The sequence below is a fragment of the Sturnira hondurensis genome, unplaced genomic scaffold (genome assembly GCF_014824575.4).
Source record: "Sturnira hondurensis isolate 20B ecotype Veracruz unplaced genomic scaffold, ASM1482457v3 Scaffold0006496, whole genome shotgun sequence".
Classification (NCBI taxonomy): Eukaryota; Metazoa; Chordata; class Mammalia; order Chiroptera; family Phyllostomidae; genus Sturnira; species Sturnira hondurensis.
The window spans coordinates 14,149,560-14,169,789 of NW_028079127.1; the positions used below are offsets into that span (position 1 = coordinate 14,149,560).

At 63.1% G+C, this 20,230-nt stretch overlaps 1 protein-coding gene and 1 long non-coding RNA gene across 2 annotated transcripts; one reads left to right on the forward strand and one right to left on the reverse strand.

Moving 5' to 3' along the window:
* Nucleotides 1-9,583: 9,583 nt before the first annotated feature.
* Nucleotides 9,584-14,496, reverse strand: MNX1 (motor neuron and pancreas homeobox 1). The gene is made up of 3 exons (XM_037049511.1): nt 13,835-14,496; nt 10,925-11,085; nt 9,584-10,447 (listed from the first exon to the last, which is right to left on the reverse strand). The coding sequence occupies exons 1-3, from the start codon at nt 14,490-14,492 to the stop codon at nt 10,088-10,090; spliced, it is 1,179 nt and encodes a 392-aa protein (XP_036905406.1). The 5' UTR covers nt 14,493-14,496; the 3' UTR covers nt 9,584-10,087.
* Nucleotides 14,497-17,929: 3,433 nt separating this feature from the next.
* On the forward strand, nt 17,930-19,739 carry LOC118989384 (uncharacterized). The gene is made up of 3 exons (XR_005067004.1): nt 17,930-18,066; nt 19,387-19,485; nt 19,579-19,739. It is a non-coding gene; the product is annotated as an uncharacterized LOC118989384 (long non-coding RNA).
* The last annotated feature ends 491 nt before the right edge of the window (nt 19,740-20,230 follow it).

Genomic DNA, 20,230 nt, shown 5'->3' on the forward strand with positions numbered 1-20,230 from the left:
TTACGAAGGTCGTGGTGGTTCGACCCCGCCGGGAAGGCCTCACACACATTATCTGCGCAAGTGGGGCTGGGAACGAAAACACCGGCACTCATTAAAAGCGAATTACTTTGTTTTGTGAAGATAGGAGATAGGAGGCCTGCTGGAGGGGGCCCCGGGCCCCAGGGGCCGAGGGCAGGGCTGGGCGGGGAGGAACCCTGCCACTCACCTGCACCACTGAGGGCTGCCTTGGAGATTTGGGCAATTTGGAAGACCCTAGGGGGCAGTTAAGCAGTTTTGAAAGCCAAGAGCACGTGTGTGACTTCCGGTATGTTCCTTGTCTGTGAAAACAGAAGGGGCAGTTCGAGAGCCCCGAGACTGGCCCAAGTTTCTGGCTTTCAACTTAGCAGAGGCCCCAACGCTTTGCATGTGCTGGCTTCACTGTTCGAAGCAGCCGTACTGGCCGGCCTCTCTGTTCACTCCCGCCCCCAGGGCCCCCTGGGCCTGTCCCACCACAACTCACGTGTCTGTGCTGTACTGAGAAACACAAGCCTCTGGAACAGGGCCAGTGAGCTCGGTCCTTCCCCTTGCTGGACTCTTGACCATGACGTAGACCTGAAGCCAGGTATTGGCAGGTCACCAGCTGCTGCAAATGGACTGTTGGCCACAGATGGTGGGGTGGCCAGGTGGGAGACAGTGGTCAGGGGAGAGAAGGAGGGGCGGAGCCAGTGGAGGAGCTTGGGCGTGTCTGCGGCAGACCCGTCTCGAAGTGGGCGGTGAAGACAGGGGACTGAGGTGACTCTGGGTCGCCCATCGGCTAAGACGCCTGGGTGGTTGGTGGTGCCTTTGCTGAAGTGGGAAGGCTACTGATTTACCAGGCCCTTCTTCCGTGTTCTCTGCACTGGACACGGTGGGAAGTTTTTTTAAAAAAAGCCAAACACAGCTAGAATGGTAAATTTGGAGACAGAGAAGAGGTGTGCGGGGCTGGAGGAGTGTCCCGTGGGGACAGAGCGGGCTGGAGGTGGAGTGTGACTGTAGTCACACCTCACGAGAGGTTCCAGCGGTGGGTCATATGGTATGTGTATCTCACCACAACGAACAGCCCTGGCTGGCGGGGCCCAGTGGACTGAGCACAGGCCTGGGAACCAAAGGGTCACCAGTTCAATTCCCAGTCAGGGCACAAGCCTGGTTGCAGGCCAGGTCCCCAGTAGGGGGCACATGAGAGGCCACCACGCATTGATGCTTCTCTCTCTTTCTCCCTCCCCTCTCTCTAAAAATAAATAAATAAAAACAGAACCCAGCCCCACAGCATGTTAGTCATTTCGCACCATTCATTCCCTCATTCTCCCTCGGAACAGAACCCTGTCCTGAGCTGGGCTCGTGGCCGAAGGCGACGCTCCCTTCTGCTCCCTGAGTGACCCTGTGTCGCTGGTTGCGACCCTGCTGAGCGTTCTCGCTCGTTGCCCTGACTGGTGGGGCTTGGTTCCTGGGGCGTCGTCCCCAAAAAGCAAAGGGTTGCCAGTTCAATCCCCGGTAGGGCTGCAGGCCTGGGTTGCAGGTTCGGTCCCTGGTTGGGGCACATCCGAGAGGCAACCGATTGATGCTTCTCTCTCAGCATCCATGTTTCTCTCCCCCTCTCTCTAAAAATAAATAAATAAAAACTTTCAAAAAAGATTTCCAGCCCTGGCTGGCGTGGCTCAGTGGGTTGAGCGTGGGCCTGCAAACTAAGGGAGTGCAGTTGGATTCCCAGTCAGGGCACATGCCTGGGCTGCAGGCCAGTTCCCAGCGCGGACACACGAGAGGCAACCATACATTGATATTTCTCTCCCTCTCTCCTTCCCTTACCCTCTAAAGACAAATGAATAAAATCTTTTTTAAAAAAAGATTTCTAGCCAATCAAATGGATGTGAAAATGCCACTTTCTGCACTGGGAAGGGTGCACACTTATTTTTCCTTTGTCCCTGTTTTTGAAACGGGGACCTCAGGCTGCATTCCTGAGCCACAGAGGGAAGGGCCTGGGTCCCGGGTGCCCGGCGGTGGAGGGGGGGTGGGTAGAGCAGCCCCAGGCAGCCGGGGTTTATGGGAGAGAAATGAACTTCTGCCTGAGAAAGCCGCCGTGGCTTTGTCTCTCCCGTCCCCTGAGCCCACCCTAACCCTGACTGATGGAGTAGCTCAGTGTGAGGGGACGGCGCACTGGACTGTACTCTTGGAGAGGACGTAGTTATGCACTGGACGGCGGCCACGCAGGGCTCTCCAGGGTGCCACCCGCTCCGCCACCCTCCTGGGCCGTCAGCCTGCAACCTGCCTCAGTCGGGCCGCAGCACAGGGCACGGCTCCACGGTCCTCTGCTCTGTGTCCGGTGCTTGCCACGCAGGGCTCTTCCATAACGGTCCCCGAATCAGGACGGCAGAGCTTACAGCTTGTGGGAGGCCAGAGCTCGCCAATGCTCTTCACCTCATGAAGGTGAGCCGTGCCGGGGAGGGGGCGTGCACGCGGGGTGAGCACTTTCCCGGGGCTGCCGCCCACCCAGAGGGTGTCTCGCAGGCACTTACAAGGCTCTGCGCAAGTCCTGTCTGTGAATGTCCCATTGGTCAAACAGGAGACGTGTCCCCGTGGGAGGCATGGAGTTGGGGACTGCAGCAGGCAGCAGAGCTGGGCCCGGCTCCCCGCCTCACCCCCACCATAGGAGTCCCCTGGAGAGGCTGCCACAGCTGTGGATGGTCACGGGAGCCCACCTGTCCCGGGAGGGTGGTGAGTGCAAAAAGGAGACCAGCAGGCACCTGGGGCAGGAGGGCTCCGGCCTCCTGGGGGCCCAGCAGGAGGGACTGCTGCACGGCTCTGTCCCTGTCACCGTGTCCATGCTTCTGCGCGGCCAGCCCACAGAACAGCGCTGCTGGCCCCCACCAGGCGAGGGTGGTCCTGGGCCCCTGGCTGGATCCAGGGTTTCACTCCCACTGTGGCCTCCTGGCTCCTGTCCTGGTCCCACGGAACCATTACAAAAATGGCGCCCATCCCCCCCAGGCTCCTTCCCAGAGCAGCGGGAGCTCCGACTGCAGGGACCCCCACCCCAGCAGGGGGCGCTCTGAGTGTCACTCGGGTCTGGGGCCACGGCCTGGACAGGCACCTGCCCTACATTTGTTGGATTGTCCCAGGGGCCTGTGTGTGGCCCCCAGCACGTGACCAACCTCCTGTGTGTGAGCTGGGAACGGAGAGTCCCCATCCTGCAGCCGGGACACAGGGCACAGGTGGCTCAAAGGATCTGTCCCAGCCACACACTGGGTGAGGCCGGACACCGTCCCAGGTGGCCGGGCCCCAGGGTCTCACCCTTCTCCCCAGCCCTCTGCTCCAGCCACAAGAAGTTCACCAGGGTGACAGGCTTGCAGCCTGTCTGGAAGGCTGGCTGGGACCAGGGACAGCGAGGGTGGCCAGTGCTCGGATGTAGACGCACTGCCCACAGGGGCTGTGAAGGGCATCTGGTGACACCGGGCCGTCGGAGAGCAAGCGCAGTCCATGTCCTGGGCTCCGGGGCGCCCGAGCTCCTCCTTCCAGAGGTCTCCCCGAGTCTCTAAAGGGGTTGTGTGTCTTTTTAGGCGGAAATTTCGTTGTTCTCTTTTATTTCCCAGGGTGGTCTTAGGATGTGTGTAGTAATTATTAAAATTTAAAAACCGTACACCTAAATACTAATCTAATGCTATATGTGAATGATATCAGACACGTGATCTATTTCTGTGTCAGAGTTCCCGCTCCCACCCCACAAACATGCCTGTCTCTTCTCTCTTCAGGGATATTTATCCACCATAACAGGTAGGAACATTGGTAAACACTCAGTCACGCGCACTCAGGGTAAATATCCCCAACAATTCTTTTTTTTAAGATTTTATGTTGTTCAGGGCAGGGAATATAAAACAGAAAACTACTTGAATAAGAATTAAGTTTAAAAAAGATTTTATGTTGTTATTATTTTAGAGAGAGGGGGAGGGAAGGAGAAAGAGAGGGAGAGAAACATCAGTGCTTAGTTGCCTCTCACGCGGCCCCTACTGGGGATCTGGCCCGAAACCCAGGCCTGTGTCCTGACTGGGAATCGAACCGGCGACCTTTCTACTAACCCACTGAGATGCACCAGTCAAAGCTCCCGGGGCCCCCAGTTCCTTTCACCCTCTCCCCCTTAAAAGCAGGCAGCCCGCTCTACCACCCGATTTCTCACAGTCCCCTGACTCCACGCAGCAGCGGGCTCCCGCCTGGTGACGGAAGGAGTGGCAGCTACGTGGGTGACAGCTGTGCTCAGTGCCTCAGGTGCCGTCCCCCCTCGGTTCTGCTTCACAGCGACCCCAGTCCTGCACAGGACCTATGCGCTCGGCCGGCCACACCACGGAACTCGGGGGGCCTGCTCCGGTTCTTCACACCTTCCTGCTGCAGCTCCGGGGGAGGTTTCTGTCTGTTTCACTCGCAGAGCATCCCTGAGCTTAACCGGCAGCAGCTGTTCCGAGGGGACTGGCTGAGGGAGGGAGTGCGTGGATGGACTCCCCAGTTCGCTACTGCGGTCTGTTTTGAGGGTGAAGAGGCTGCAGGGTCACACAGGTCCCCAGTCCCAGGGCGCAGGGGAACCTGGCGGCAGCCTGTGGAAGAAACTCATCACCAGGAGACATCCGCCAGGTGACGAGAAGGGGGAAAGAAGTAGGTGTCGCAGACCCGGGAAGGAAGGCGGTGTGCGTTTCCTTCCCGGATTTCTCTGTTTAAGTCGCCTGCCCTGGAGCCTCTGCTGGGGGCGGCCCCAGCCTGGTTTGCCAGGCTCACCCACGCCCACCGCCTGCCCCAGAACCACCGACTCCCTTTTCTTTCCTCCTTCTGCAGGGCAGCACAGAGGACAGCGTCGTAGGCTGGGGACAAAGGCTATTACTCAGGTGCTCCACTGTATTGAAAAGGGACAAACAGGAAAACCAGAAGGTTAACAGCGACGGGGTCGCTCTGACCGCAGGCCGCGGGTGGGCGCCCGCCCCAGCGCTCCGACCACACACACCCCAACTTCCCAGAGCTGCTCAGGTGCCCCTCCAGGTGCTGGGCGTCGGGGTCCCACCTGGCCAGGTGGGGACGCCCCTGAGCAGCAGGGAGCGGACAGGTCTCCGCATCCAGGGGACAGCGGAGGGGCCCCGGCGCAGCGCCCCTGGCCTGACCCCACGCCCCGCCCGCCCCAGATAAGGCGGCGGCCTTTGTTCCGCCCCAGCTGGGTAAACCGCGCCCCCAGCCCCTCGCGGCGGCACCCTTTGTGCGGCCCAGGGCGACGGACAATGGCCAGAGCAGCCTCGCCGAGCCCGACACCTCGCTTGTGTACACTTGGGGGGCGGGGGGCAGCCAGGTGCAGGGGCCTCGGAATGCAGGGTCGACGTGGGGACGGCAGGAGGGGCCCCCGCCTTCTCCGGAGTGGGTGCGGGGTAGCGGGGGCAGGGGTCTCCCGTCCTGGGAGGTGGAGACCCATCCTGGTCTGCCTGTGCCAGGACCCCATATCAGGGACCCTGGTGGCCGGAAAGGGCTGGCCAGAGGTGGGGGTGGGGAGCCGGGGGCTGTTCCTGGTTGGCGTCCCGCGTGGGACACACCTGGCGGGTCGTAAAGTGATTTACGAAGTGAAAGTGTTGAACCAGGCCACCAGCTGGAGGCCCAGCCCGGCAATGCGGGTTTTATTAGGTGCCCTATTACGGAAAATAAACTGTAATCCGACCATAAAAACCAAATCTGAAAAACATATTTGCCCTTGTGGCCTGGAACGGGCTGCATTCCTGCTGGAGGTCCTGCCTCCGGGGGGATTAGTTTTATTGAGGGACACGCCAAGCACGCAGGACTTTGACACGGGGTGGGGGCACGTCATGCGGGCCACCCTCAGGACACCCCAGACCCCCAGGGGCCTGCTCCGCTCCCAGGGCCCCACCCAGCGGTGTCCCCCCCCCACCCGCCAGCCCCACCACCCTGCCCACCCTGGGGGCCTCTCTTACCCAGAGTGCAGCTCCTAACTGCCCTCCACCCCGGGGGAGGGGTCACAAGGGAGGCCCTGGGGTGGGGGATCAGTGAACCCGCAAACCTGGGAGGTGCTCCAGGGCCCTGGCCTGCATCTGGGGTGGCGGTGGGGACTAGGGGCCAGGTCCTCCCTTCTTGGGCCTTGTCTGTGGTCAGGATTTCCCCGGGCAAGCCTGCCCTATCTTTAGTGGGGAGGGGGAGGGAGAGAGGGAGGAGGTGGAGCAAGGGAGGGAAGAGGAAGAGGGAGGGAGGAAGGTCTGCCTTTGTTGTGACCACCTTAAGCATTTCACACCGAGTGTCCCCAGGCCTGTTCACGGGATACATTTCGTTGGCAACAGATCTCTGGAACTGGTTCCTCGGGCAAAACCCAAACGTTGCCCCCGTTTGACAGCACCCCCTTCCACCCTCTGTCTCTGGGAGTTTGACTGTGTCAGATTCCGCACGTAAGGAGAGCTGTGCAGCGTCTTGGTGGCTGGCTCGTTCCGCTCAGCACAGTGTCCTCCAGGCTCAGGCGTTGGGCCGTGGTGTTCAGAAGGGGTCCTTCCTGTGTAGGGCTGGATAACATTCCACTTCACGTCCACGACCCATTTCCTCGGTCCATCCATCCATCCCGGGACCGTCCCCCGGGCTGCTCCCAGCCCTTGGCCATGGAGTCTCGCTGCAGTGAGCATGGGGAGCAAACATCTCTCCCAGGTCCTGCCTTTCATTCTCTCTGGACACACACCCAGAAGCAGGCTGCTGGCTCATGAGGTACTTCCAGTGTGTGTTTGATTCTTCTTCTTCTTCTTCTTCTTTTTTTTTTTTTGGTAGGGACGTCCATGCTGTTTCCACAGTGGCTGTGTGTATTGTTTCACATTGCTACTCACCGTGCCCAGGGCCCCAGCTTCTCCCGTCCTCACCGACATCGCTCCCCGTTTTGTTTCGTTTCTGTAACAGTGGTCCTAGACAGTGAGGCGGCCCGCGCTTCCCCGCCGAGCAGGGGCCTGGTGTGTGGTCCCCCGTGCTGTGGGCCACCTGGTGTGTCTTCCTCGGAGAAACATCCACTTCAGCCCTTGTCTGGGTTGACACTGGATTTCCGTCGTGGTGTTTGCACGGCGCGGGCTCCTTCCGCTGTGGAAGTTGGGCCCTTAGCAGGGATACGGGTTTCAAACGCTCTGCCAGGGCACCTTCTCGTTCCATCGCTGGGCTCCTTTGCTGAAGGGTTGACGGTTAAGTTCTTCTGTTCTGCTTCCTGTTATCTGTGCTTTCGGCCTCGTGGACAGTCTCCGAGCTGACTGGGCCCAGTGGCCTCCATATGGGGACAAGGTAGGGAAAGCCCAGTGTGGGAGTCACAGGCCCCCTGGGGTCCATTCTGGCCACATATGCACTTTTGACACTCGAGGGGTCGGACCCTGGGCGCCTGCAGGGCTGGGCAGGACACCCATGGGCTGTTGTCTGGGGAGGGGAGGCGTAGATTGGTTTCTCTGTCTCGAACGGGATTCCTTCCCATTCTTTCAGTTCTACTGGGGACCTTGCACAGGCCAAACACCTGCTGGGGGAACGAAGGGGGGACCTCGCCAGGGTGGGCACCTCGGGTGGGACCCTCCAGAGGGTGGCCAGGGCAGCCCCGTGGCACCAGGGAGGGCTCCAGGCCAGAGGCCCACAGGCCCACCGTGAAGCCTGGGCTTGTCTGGAAGCCATGGCTGGTCTTCTTCAGGGCCCCGGCCGGGGCGCCCTGGCTCGGGTGCTGGGAACCACCCTCCGGTCACAGGGGGCCTGGAGGAGCTGGGCTGCACCGGGGGGCGGGGCTCCTTACGCGGGATGAATTGTTCGCTGTGCACGGAGTGGGCAAGGACGAGCCCGTGATTGTATTTAAATTTGCTATAATTGATTTGGGGAAGAGCTACTGTGACAAGAACGAATTGATCATTAAATTTATTAGTGAGATAAATTCCGCCGCGATTAAGAAGCTGGCTGGAGCGCCGAGGCCGAGGGCCGTGCGCGCTGCCTTCCCAGACGCCAAGTCCGCACGCCAAGCCCCGGCTGGCTCGGCTGGGGCGGGGGTGGGACCACAACAATGATGTCCCTCAGTGCCCCCTTCCCCTTGTCGCGGAGGGAGAGGGTCCGTCCTCTGGGCGAAGGGACAGAGCCAGGCTGAGGACTGAAGCCCCACTCCAGGACGGCTGCCCAGCGCTGCGGTTGGGGGCGCCGATACTGGGCCACCGGAGCAGGGGGCGCGGAATAAACTCCAGATGTGGAGCCAGCCTGGAAAGTGATCGCTGCAGGCTGAACTCACGCATGTATTCGAAATTAAAACGAGATACACACAGATTGCAGATTGCTTTCAACCCAAAGGCACGTTCTCTCCTCTCCCACCCGCCCCTCCCTCCGCTTCCCCACCAGTTGCAGCCCCAGTCTCGTCCCCAAAGCACCTTTGGACCCCGAGGCGGCCGGGCCCGCGCCCAACCGCTGCTCCCGCCGGGCTCCTGCGGTCGCGCCCGGGCCTCGGCTGGGGTTGGATTTTATGGAAGGAGCCCGGGGTGATAATGAGCTGCCAGAGGATATTAATCTCACCCGGGCCTCGAGGCGGAGGAGTGGCCCCGCTGGCCTGCGCGTAATCACCCGAATGAAACGCCAGGCCCTTCTGAACTCATTTATCAGCCGGGAGCCGGGGGAGCGCTGGGGGAGGGGGCCGAGGAGCTCTCCCTGCGCCCAGGCGCCGGGTGGGAGAAGGAAGGAGAAAGGCACGACGGAGGGAGGAATAGGGGCAGTGTCCCTGTGGCGGAAAGCCTCCAGGTCCCGCAGAGGCCCCGCTCGGCGGGCAGCGGGGGCCGGGGAGCCGGCCGGGCGCACGCGGCCGGCAGGTGCGGCACACATGCGCGGGCCGGCGGGTGATTGATGGCGCGCCGCGGCGGTTTGTTAGCCCGGAGCAGGCCGGGCGCGAAGCCTTGCTGTCGCCTTCTCCGTCAGCACGGACGTTGGCGCGCAGATCCGAGAACACCGGGCCGGGCCGGCGCTCGGGCCGGGGGGTGGGGGGGGGCGGGGTTCCCTCGCTGGGGAAGGAGAAGTGCAGCCCTCCGCGACCCTATCGGTGAAACGCGCGATAGCGGGCGCCCGACCACACCGACCCCGAGAGCTAGTCCCGCTTCTTTTCTGCAGTACTCAGAGGGCGTCTCCATTTCGGAGCGCCAGGGAAGCGAGAAGACCCTCGAGAAAGCAGGAAAACAAACACAGATCCAGAGTCGCTCTCCTGGGGTTCGGCATCCGGGACACATGCGAGCCAGGCATCCGGACCCGCGCACACCTGGCCTCAGGTGCTTTTCCCGGCACTTCGCACCTGCGACTCGCCAGCAGCGGAATCCAGTTCCCCGCCCGCTCAGAGCGCAGAAGGAGGAGGCGGTCCTCACACCCGGCTGCGATCCGAGATCCATATTCTCACCTCCAGCTGGGAATTGCCCCGGGGAGGGTGGGGGTGGGTGGGGACCACCATCCCTCAACAACAAAAACGGTAAAGCCGGTGCCCTAACGCCCCCGCAACAGATCTGCACGCTAATCCAGTAAAAAACCAATTTATTTTACATTCCATCGCGGGCGATGGGAGAAGCTAAATAATTTAGCATGCATAAGTAGACGTTTCTTTTATATATATATAAATACAATGTACAAAAATAAAGACAGTACAGTTTTGAGATTTCCAGCAGTCTGCACGCCCATGACATAGTTTCCCCAGCTAAGATACATAAGCACAAAACCTTTTCTCTCTTTTTTTCAAGACTCAGAAGAATGGCGTTTCCAGAGCAGGGTTCAAGTTTCCAGGTGGTTTAACACTGTAGGTTTCTGCCTTCTCCATTCGGGACGGGGGAGCTGGGAGGCCGCCCCTGGTGGCTTTGGCTCTTCTCGCAGATACCGCCCCCCACACACACACTACCCGAAATTAAACTGATAAGAACTAGAGTTCCAGTTCGAACCTGCTGGGCCTGGCTCTCTCAGTCCATGGAAGGGCAGAGAGGGGCTGTGGCCCACGCGGGCAGGCCCCCCAGGACGCAGCGGGAACTGGAGGCCCGGCGGTGGCGGCCGCGAAAGGCGCCATGCCAGGCATCCCTGCGTCCCTGTCGCTGGCCGGGTCCTACTGGGGCGGGGGCTGGTGCCCGGGCCTGGGGGGCGGGGAGTCGGCCCCCGAGGAGCAGTCGGAGGAGGCGGCGTGCGTGCTGGCGCCGTTGCTGTAGGGGAAATGGTCTTCGTCCTCGTCGTCCTCGTCGTCCTCCGGGTCACTGTCCCTCAAGTCCCGCAGGCGCCGCGCGCTGCCCTTGTCCGCAGGCGCCGGCGGCCCCAGCAGCCCCTCATCGCCCTGGTCCTCCGCGGCGGCGGCGCCGCCTCTGCCTGCAGCCCCGCCGCCCCTCTGCTTCTCCGCCTCCTGCGCCGCCTGCTCTTTCGCCTTTTTGCTGCGTTTCCACTTCATCCGCCGGTTCTGGAACCAGATCTTCACCTGGGGGCACAAGGGGGTCAGACGCTGCCCTTCCCACCCCCTTCCATCCCGAGTCTCTGCAGCGAGTGGGGTTCAGGTGACAGGAGTCAAACTCCAGGGGCCATGGAGACCCCGCCCCCGCCGGCGGAGCACCCCACTTCTGTGGGGGAAGGCCAGGGCAGCTCCAAGAGGCTGCGCATCTCAAGATGTCCCCTCCTCTCTTTCTGGAACAGATTGTCTCCGATAGTGGCCTGGGGCGGCATGCTTCAGGACCCGGCAGGGCAGGGGCCTGGACACGCAGCTCCCTGGGCCTCGCCCCAACCCACTGAGTAAGACCTCTGGGCACAGACGCGGAGTCCTGGCCTGGCGGGGGCACGTGCACCCAGTGGTGGGAAGGGAGCAGCCCCGGGTGGGGGGCTCCGGCCGCAGGGTGGAGTGCAGAGGCGGCAGTGTCCCCAGAGCCCGGGAGGCGTCGGGGCGCCGGGGCGGGCAGCTCACCTGGGTCTCCGTGAGCATCAGCGACGTGGCCACCTCGAAGCGCTTGGGCCGCGACAGGTACTTGTTGAGCTTGAACTGGTGCTCCAGCTCCAGCAGCTGCTGGCTGGTGAAGGCCGTGCGCGGCCGGCGGCACTTCCCCAGGAGGTTGGACTGGGCCTGGGCTGCGGGGGCCGGCGGAGAGGGACCCCGCGTGAGGCACAGCCTGGCTGTGTTCCCGCTCTCAGGGCCCCCTACCCCCGACATGGGGCCCACCGCGTGACACCCCTTCCATCCATGTCAACGGCCCCTCCCCAGGAAACCAGTCAGCTGGAGCCTGGGCTCCGAGGCTGGGTGGAAGTGGATGGTTCAGGTTTGACGGGGCCAGATCTTTGGGGACCCGAATGTCCAATTCAAAAGAGCCTATTACCCAGGTGCACCCTCTCCACCTGCGGGGAGGGGGGCGCTGGCGGGAAGGAAGGGTCGCAAAGGCCAGAAGCAGAGGCCCGAAGGGTGCACCGCCTCCCATGCCTCGCCCGCCTCCCTCAACTCAGGCCCAGAAACAAACGGCCTCCCCGGAATCACCGCTTCTTTCCCAGCCGGGGGCTGTGCCGGTTTTTTAAGTACAAAGGGGGGAGGAGAAAGGGAAGGACTAGAAGGAAGGGAGGACGGGAGGGAGGAAGGACTAACTCTGGCCCTACACGCGAGTGTTAACCAGAGACCTTCCCTCACTGAAAATGTTTTCTTGACAACCTGCCCCCCAGGCGTGGGGGGACTGGACGGAGGAGACTGGAATTCTTATCCGGACGATGCTCATTATGCAAATGAAAGACCGGGGCAGGGGGGACTCTGCTTTCCTGGCACTGAAGGGGGTCCCGCACTTTATTTACACAATTTCACGCGGTTCCAGCACAGGGAACTTTATGACTTCAAAACGAGACTTCCCTTGATTTCCCAGGGGCCTGACAAGCGTCAGACAATAAAAGGAAAGAAAGAAGAAAAGAGGCCGGCCCGCCGCGGCTCCCCCGGGAAGGGCAATTTGCTTTATGGGAGGCCCCCGCCCCCTGCTTTAAGCTAAACAAGGCCCGAATTCCCACCTCGACAATGCAGGACAACTTTAATTAAAACCCCGGCTCCGGAGGGACCATTTGGGAAATGCCCTGCAAGAGCACAGACGGCCGATTAAAGGAGTAGAACGGGTCTTCCGGCGACCAGAGAGGCACCCGGACACATTCCACACCCCGGCTGGCTCCTAACTGCCCTTCAGGGCTCGTGTCCGCATTCCTTTCTGGACTGCGAGCCGCCTGGGTGTCCAGTCGGCTACCTCCGGGTCAAAATTTGGAGCCAGAGATGGGCGAAGTGCGTTGGCAAAGGGACACGGCTCTAAGCAGTTTTCCCGGGTGACCTTGGGCTCTGTGAAGGCCGGAAAAAGCGGCTGGGTGGCTTTGGAACCCAGCACCCAGGGGGGCCAGTGTGGAAACCGAGACTCCCCCACAGTGGGAGGCTGTGTGTCCCGGGCTCTGGGAAAAGGCGGGTCAGAAGGAGAACTCCCGAAGGGGTGTGCTGGGCACCAGGTCCCCAAGGGTGCCCCGGGTTTGGCTGACTGGAGACCACCTGTGTCTCAGGCGGCAGCCCCCCCCCACTCCGCTGAGAGGTGAGAGTGAGCTCTCCCTTTCCTTCGTGGGGGCTCAGGAGGAAGAGGCTCCCCAATGGGAAGGGATGGGAGCAGGGCTGGGCAAAAAGGCCAGGACAGCCACAGGCAAACGGTGCCTTCGATGGGGTTTTCGCACAGAGCTGCGACTTCGGCAGCCCTCCGGGCCCTAGCTTTTCTCTGTTTAGTCACAGCCATGGCCTCTAACAGAGGGATCTGAATGCTGGCGAGTGTTTATTTCTGTTTTCTTTTTGGCTTTTTCCCTCTCCCATGCCTGCATCTCCTCAGTCTAAACAAACCCAGTCAGACAGAAACAATGGGGTCTCTTTGTTTGGGTGTTGGGCGCTGGAAGCACAGAGCCTTGTGCATCTTCCTCCGAGCCTCGCGGGTGGGGCCTCGGGGAGACCCGGACTCTCCACAGTGCGCAGCCCCCCCGAGCCGGGAAAGCCAGGACCCGCCTCCGAGGGCTGTCCCACGCGGGGGATGGCGGGCACACGGCTCTCAGTCCACCGGTTGTCCGTGTGGGAGGTAGCCAGCCCTCCCTCTCTCTGACCTAGGGGAGGGGGTTCGCTTCTGTGTTGGGTGCCCCCAATTCAAAACGGGCACCTGCCGCATACAGTCCCTGTGGTGGGGTCCCTAAAGGAGGGCGCATCTCCCCACCCACATGGGCCCATGCGCCACCGCTGGGGTCAGGTCAGCCCAGCCGCCTTCTGGGCTTCGCGCGGTGGACTCAGCGCCCTTCCAGAGGCAGGTGGAGCGCGGGGAAGGCCGGGAGGCCCTGGTGTCTCTGGGCCCGTTTATCTCCGGCTGCTCCCGGCTCTCTCTCTCTCTCTTCCTCTCTCCTGGGAGGGACTGGGGGTCTCTCCGGACCCCAGAATGTGGGGCAAAGTCACGCCTGTTTCCCGGGATGGGAGTGCCTGGTTCCCGACCCCCAGGCCTGCCAGACTCAGGATGCTGCCAGCCGCTCCTTCCCCAGCCACTTCCTTCTCCCCGGGGTGCTGGTTAATCATTAGATTTTAGCCTCGCTCCCCCAGCGGCCTCTGACCGTAGAAAGAGAGAGAAGGCAAGGTCCGCGCGTGGCCATTTTAATAATTTGCTGCCGACCCTGCACCGCGCAGCCGGCACGAGTCCTCGCAGGCCCCGGGCAGAGCTACCTCGGAGCGGAGAGCCAGAGGAAGGCGGTGCCTGGTGGAGGCGGATGGATGCAGGAGAGAACCGCCTGCCCGAAGCCCCTACCCCGAGCTTTCCTCCCTCCCCGGGCCCGAGGGCTGCGGGGCACTCACAGTTGAAGTCGGGCATCTTGGGCAGGATCATGCCCGCGGTGGACGCGCGCAGCCACTGGTCCAGTTGGAAGGTGCCGGCACCCAGCTTGATGGGGTCGACGGGGTGCGCAGGGTGCGCGCCCTGCACCTGCGGGTATGAGTAGGAGAGCGCCGGGTGCTGCCCGGCTAGGACCGCCGCCGCCGCCGCTGCGGAGTAGCCGTAGACCGGGTGGCCGTAGAGCGCCGCTTGAGCCGGGAGCCCTGCGCCGCCCTGCGCGCCCCCCGGGTGCAGCCCCAGCGCCAGGCTCCCCGCGGCGGCGGCGGCGGCAGCGGCGGCGGCGGCGCCTGGGTGCGCGTGGTGGTGCGGAGCCCCGGGCCCGCCGCCCGCGCCGCCCGCGCCCAGGAAGCCTGGCTTGGGCAGCAGCGCGCCGTGTGCGGCCAGCAGGCGCGGCGGCGAGGGGCTCTCGGCTCGCAGGTGGTCGGCAGGCGCCGCTGGCGGCTCCGAGGTCGTGGGGCTGCAGCCGCCGCTCGCCCCGCTGCTCGCCCCGCCGCCGCCCGGGCCAGAAGCGGCGGCCGCAAGCGAGGTGACCAGGGCCAGCGGCGCGGTCTGCGCCGAGGCTGCTCGCGGGGGGTCCACCGCCAGCAGCGCGTCGATGCGGAAATTTTTGGATTTTTCCATCTGCTCGTGAAGGGCTGGCGATCGGCGCCGGGTGGCGGGTGACGCGGCCGTGATCGGAGGCGAGGAGTCTGTGCGTGGCGTGGCAAGCCCGAGGGCTCGGTATTGTTACGATGATTATTTGCCAATAATCAAAGTCGCCGCCGGAAACTCAGCCGAGAGTGACCATGTCCAGAGGCTCCTCTGCGAGGGCCCCGCCCCGGCCGCGCTCCCACGCGCTCGCACAAACTCCACGCGAGTGCTGGGGCGCCGGGCGGAGGCCGCTGGCGCCGTGCTGGGGACCCGCGCCCCTGCGCGCACTTGAAGCGCAGCGCGGCCGCGGATTGGCGCGCGTGGGGGGGCCCGGGGAGGGGCGCAGGCCCGGCCATTGGTCGCAGGGCGCACCTGTCACCGTCGCGGCCGCCCGCCGCCCCGCCCCTGCGCCGCGGGGTCCTAAACAGCCCGGGGTGTCGAGCTAGGGTGGCAGGGAGGGACAGCGATCAGGGTTGGAAAGCTGTGAGAAGTAGCCTAGGGTCTCGGCTCGCTTTCCTTGGGGTGCTGAGCAGGGCGGCAGGCACTGGCGACCCCGGGTGCCCGGGGGTGGCCCCCATGGCTGCCAAACTCCAGACTCCCAGACACTGGTTCCCGCTCTGAGCCCGTGTCCCCCAGGGCCAGCAGAGCGCGTCCTCTCCCGCCGCCTCGCCAGCGGGAGAGTTCGTCCACTTCTGCGTCGGGGCACCCATGCTGCCTGCTTCCAGCGCCAGCCGCCTGCCCAGTGGCTGCAGCGCGGAGAAGACTGACCCCGGCCCTCAGGCCTCGCTCCCAGGTCTCCGCGACGCGCGGCAGCGGTTTGGATCCCTGTCGCCAGTCCTCTGCAGGTGGAACCCTCTCACCTCCTCTGGAGAGTGCTGTGCGCTTCAGGGGTCGTGTGTGGAGCGCGTCCTTGCGCGTGTGCGAGCCAGTTTGCCGTCCTCGGCGGTCGCCGCGAGCCCCCGCCCGGCCCCGGCGCCGAGGGCAGCGTCTGCGTGCCTGCGGCCTGCAGACTCGGGCGGCCTGGAGACCAGCCCGCCTCGCATGCAGCAGGTCCGCGGTGGCAGCCCTTTTCTTTCTCGCTGCCAGGGGATCCCCTTGGGCTGGCAGGACATCCAGTCCTCCTCCACCTCCCGGGCAGGCGTTGCCCTGAGGCTGGCGGCGCTGACCCAGGCCGGACGACGCTGTGGGTGCCCCACTCGGGCCTGCAGCGCCCGGGGAAAACTGGCCGGAAGGCTGAGCAAGATAGTGGCGTGAGAATCCAGGCCCGTCTCTCCCACCCATCCCCCATGCCTCAAATATTCACAGTAAAAACACAAGGGCTTTTTTTCTACGCGGAGTCACCTCACAGGTAACCCCAACACCAGGCTCCGTCGGTAGCGCCATTAGAGCGAGTTCCCTCCCGGGACAGGTGTGGGAAGGCGGGGTGGGGGTGGGGAGAGGGTAGTTTCAGGTTCTGGAAGCGCGGCTTCTCCGGCAGCCGAGAGGAGAACACAGGGCCCGCAGGGGCCTGGGGGCGGGGGGGGGGCGGAGCGCGGGACACACTCCGCACCAGGAACGCTGTGAAATTAGCAGGTGCGGTTGGCACGGGAGAGAGTTTTTCCCAAAGGTAAATACTGTGTAGGGATCGTGTCGTTTTTCCTCAAAAGGCCTTTTACCTCCGTGAGAGTTGGTTTGCAGGGGTTCTGTTGTCGAGAGTCGCGTTTCTTTGTCCTTGCAACCGGGTGGTTCTGCGAGACACACAGGAGTAGCCGGAGACTGGGAGGGCGCCCTGAGCCACCTCGACCTGCAGTGAATGTTAGGCAGCCTTGCAAAACCCAGCATCCACGGGCAAATAGGAATGACCGCATTTACAGGGGGTTTCTGCCTTCCGATGACATCTTCTTGGGGAAATAAAAATGCAGCCCTGCCTCTAAGTGGCGAGCAGGGGACACACCCATTTCTATGTGCTCGTGAGCTTTCTAGAATCATCTCCCTCAACCTCCGTTTTATAAAGGGCAGGGTCAGTGAGGTTGGGACTGTTCTCCCCAGCTAACTGTTCAGCCGCAGGACTGGGACTGGGACTGTGGCTGCAGGGGCCACCCCTCCGGCCTGGGCCCGCCAGTGCCCCACCCCTGTGTCCCCTTTGCCCCCTGCCTGGTGCCCTGGGGAAAGGAGGGCTGTGCAGAGGCCTGAGATGCTGAGAGCCACCTGTTCCGGACAGGAAACCCTTCACCCTTCTCAGAAGGGAGTCTTGGGTGTCATCTGCCTCCCTAAGACAGAGAGCAATTGGGACCCCCCACCCCTCCTCCACCCACAGAGGGCTGAGCTGCTAGGCTGACAGGCCTTTCTGGGTCTCAGTCACCTCTCCTTCTGTCTGTCTGCTGGGACAGGTCAGCTGGTCCCAAGGGTTCCCACCCACCGACCGGCCTGGGGAGGCCGGAGGTGGGGAGTGACTGCCACCTAAATTCCCTGGATCAGCCCGACGCCCTCTCTCCCACCCAGAACAGCCCCTGACAGGGTCCCAGGGCCCTTTCAGCTGGGGTCCAGTGAGCAGGCTAGACTCACCAAACACCCCCCTCCCTCAACAAGACCCTTGTGTTTTGTAAGTCCCAGAGGGCTCCCTCCACTGCCCATGGTAACGGTGCTGTCAAATTGAAAAACCCCCACCTCCCCCTTGTGCCCCCTCCCCCGTCAAGTTTCGACGGCTTCCTGGGGCACAGACCGGAAGCCCAGGCCCAGGTTCACCTGGTTTAGCCCCCCGTCCTCACCAGTGGGGCCGGGGAGGTGACCCCAGAGACCGGCGGCTGCCGGTCCTGGCTGCCCTTCCCATGGCAGTGCCGCCCCGGATGTCCACACTCCTTCATTTTGGGGGAATTTCTATTTCTCTGTCTAGAAAAGCCCGCATCAGACCAATGGACTCTATGGCACTCAAGGGCTTTCCAGGGACCGAGTACATGTTAAGAACGAGTGGACACACCCTGGAGGTTCTCTCTGCGCAGCGGCGTGCAAACGGAGCAGTCGGGGAAGCTGGGGCCTTTGTGGGGGTTCCTGCCTGGGAAGTGAGCTGGGGCGTGGGGTGGGCCCTTCCCGTCTCCAGTGTCCAGGCTCTGGGTTGGCCCAGCCCAGCTGCCTTTGAAGATGGGGAGGCAGGCCGGGCCGTGGGGCTGCGGGGGGCGGGGGGCGATCCCAGGTCTGCTCCAGCAGGAGGGCGGTCCCAGGTCTCCCGTCCCTCCGCTCGCCTTTGGCCCAGGGCGGCCTCCAGCCAGCCCCCAGCCAGCCCCACGGGCCTGGTGTGACTTCCCACAGCCTGGCTCCCCCCCCCCAACCCTTTCTCTTCCAGACGGCCTTCCTCCAGAGTTTAGAATGCTTCTGCCTTCGCCCTTTCCCCCACTACCCAGAGATGAGAATCGGGGATTTTTGCAGCCGCTGGCACCCCCGTTCCCCGCTGGAAATGCTCCTATCTGTTAAAAGGTCAGGGGAGTGTGCTGCCACGTCCAAACGCGCAAAATCCAGCACCCCGAGGGCCTCCTGCGTTTGGAAACTTCTTCCAGACAAACGCATGGAGGGGTATGTTGCGGGTTCAGAGGTAGGACACGGGCGTGGGCTTTGCCGTTGCGTGCGCGTGGCTCCCTTGCGTGTGAAGTGGGGCAGGCGCACCGAGCGGGTAGCTGGCGGGCGCCCCGGCAGGCGCCCGTGGCTGGACCCTGAGCGGAGAACCCTTGGCGCCCCCCACCTGTTTCCGAGCCGAGTTTCCCACGCCGGACACCCTGGGCCGCGCGCAGCTCGCTCGGCCTGACCTGCTGAACTCGTGTTCTGGGTGGCAGTGCCCTTTCGTTAAACTGCGGCTGAACCTCTCGGGATTTCCTGCGGGAAACGGGCCCAGGGGCGCAACGCCACCCGCCCCGGGTCAGGACCTAGGCTCGGGTGGCGGTGGTGCTCGACCTCAGGCGGCCGCGTCCCCAGAGAAGGTGCTGGCTGGGGGCAGTGCGAGCCTGCGGGTCGCGAGCGGCCCTGTCCGGGCGGAGAGCCGGCGCGGGGAACTGTGCGGAGGATGCTCCTCGCGGAGAGCAGGGACCTGCGCGGGGTCACCGGAAGGCAAGCGCAGGGCCGGGGGATCCGAGCAGGCGTCCCCGCCCCCAGTACAGCTCTGGGAGCCTAAGGTGTCCCGTCGTTAGCCTCGTGCTGTGATCTGCTAACCTGCTCCCTGACCCCTGCGCCCGCCTTTAAGGGGTCAGGGAAGGGTGGGAGCCCGCAGAGCAGAGCCTTGGCTCCGGCCAGAGGTCCCCTTCCTCTCCGCGCGCCCCCGCCTCAGGTCGCGCTGGGCGCCTTTCCTCTCGGCCCCTCCCTGTCGGCCTTGCCTTTTACGCTTGGATCCCGGTATCTGGGGGTGTCTGGGGCCTGTCGCCTCGGTCCCGGGCCCAGCCCTGGCTGCGGACAATCTGCCCACACGGGGCCTCTCTGCTGGGCCTGGTAAAGGGCAGGGGACGCTGCAGGATTTCAAGGGGTAAAAACCCGGCAACCGACAGGCCGCTTATTATTAGAAAATTCCTCCAGGTGCAAAATGTTTTTGCTTGATGCTCAGACCCTGGGCTGTCTGGTCTCCCTGCTTCCCCCGACTCCCCCGGAGTCTGGGCCTGGTGTGGGGGCCTCAGGGCCGGGGCCCTTGGGGCAGGGAGCTGAGCTGATCAGTTCGGCAGCTTTGCTTCCCACTGGCACCCGAAGCCTTTCCGGCCAGGTTCCCAGAGGAACAACCCCACCCCAAGGATTCAGGCAACAAGGGGCAGCTTGTCGGAGCCCTTCAGGCGCATAGTGGGGCGACTACCCTCAACAGGGAGAGAAAACACCTCCAGGAGAACACTGTCTTTTTGCTGGAGGGGTTCAATGGAATTTAATTTTGTTATTGCAGGTCCCGGCTGTCGTGGGGAACAAGGTTTATAACATCCGCCCCAGGGCGGCTTTTTCAGCAGCTGCAATCTGAGGACCCTCTCGGAAGGAGCAGTTCCCGGTGAGTAAGACTCGCCCCCCACCCCCGGCCGAGGTGGGGGCGTCTTATTTAAGACTGACACCCATGCCCACCAGAAAGTGTCTCCTCATCCAGGGCTCGCTCTCTAAGGGCTGCGCGTAGCTGTTCAGGTGGCGTTCGCCCCAGGCTGTTCGGGCCCCCTTCTCGGTCCCCCGCCCCCAGCTCTGGCAGCGAGCGGCGAGGGTCACCTGGCCGCCGACCCCAGCTGGGGTGGCTCCTTGGGGAAGAGACACAAATAACAACAGACACGGCGCAGACGCCTCAGCGCTTCGCCGCGTGAACTTTTTAGTGCCTTCGGACGCGAAATTATGGCTGAATAGTCGCACTAATGTACAACTCCACGGCGGGTAATGGCAGGAAGTCGTCACTAATTGGTCTATTTAGCAGTTGCTGAGGTGGCAGAAGCGGTGGCTGCTGGCGGGAGGGGGAGGGGAGGGAGAGAGAGAGAGAAAGAGCAGGAGAACGAGCCCGAGTCTCCTCCCGAGATGGGGAAATGGTGCCCTCGGTCAAGTTCACCTCCTTCAACCCTGCCCCCGCCTCGCCCCACAGGTGTGAGTTCCAGGCCCAGGGACAGAGCTCAGGCCTGGGGCAGACTTGGGGCTGGGGTCCTGTGTGCAAATCTCCGCTGGTTTGCAGGGGCCCTCGTTCTCTCTGGGGGCGGGGGTCTGCGGGGAGAGGGCAACAGGCCCACCCTACCATTTGAACGGGAAGTCCTTCCCCCCAGAGG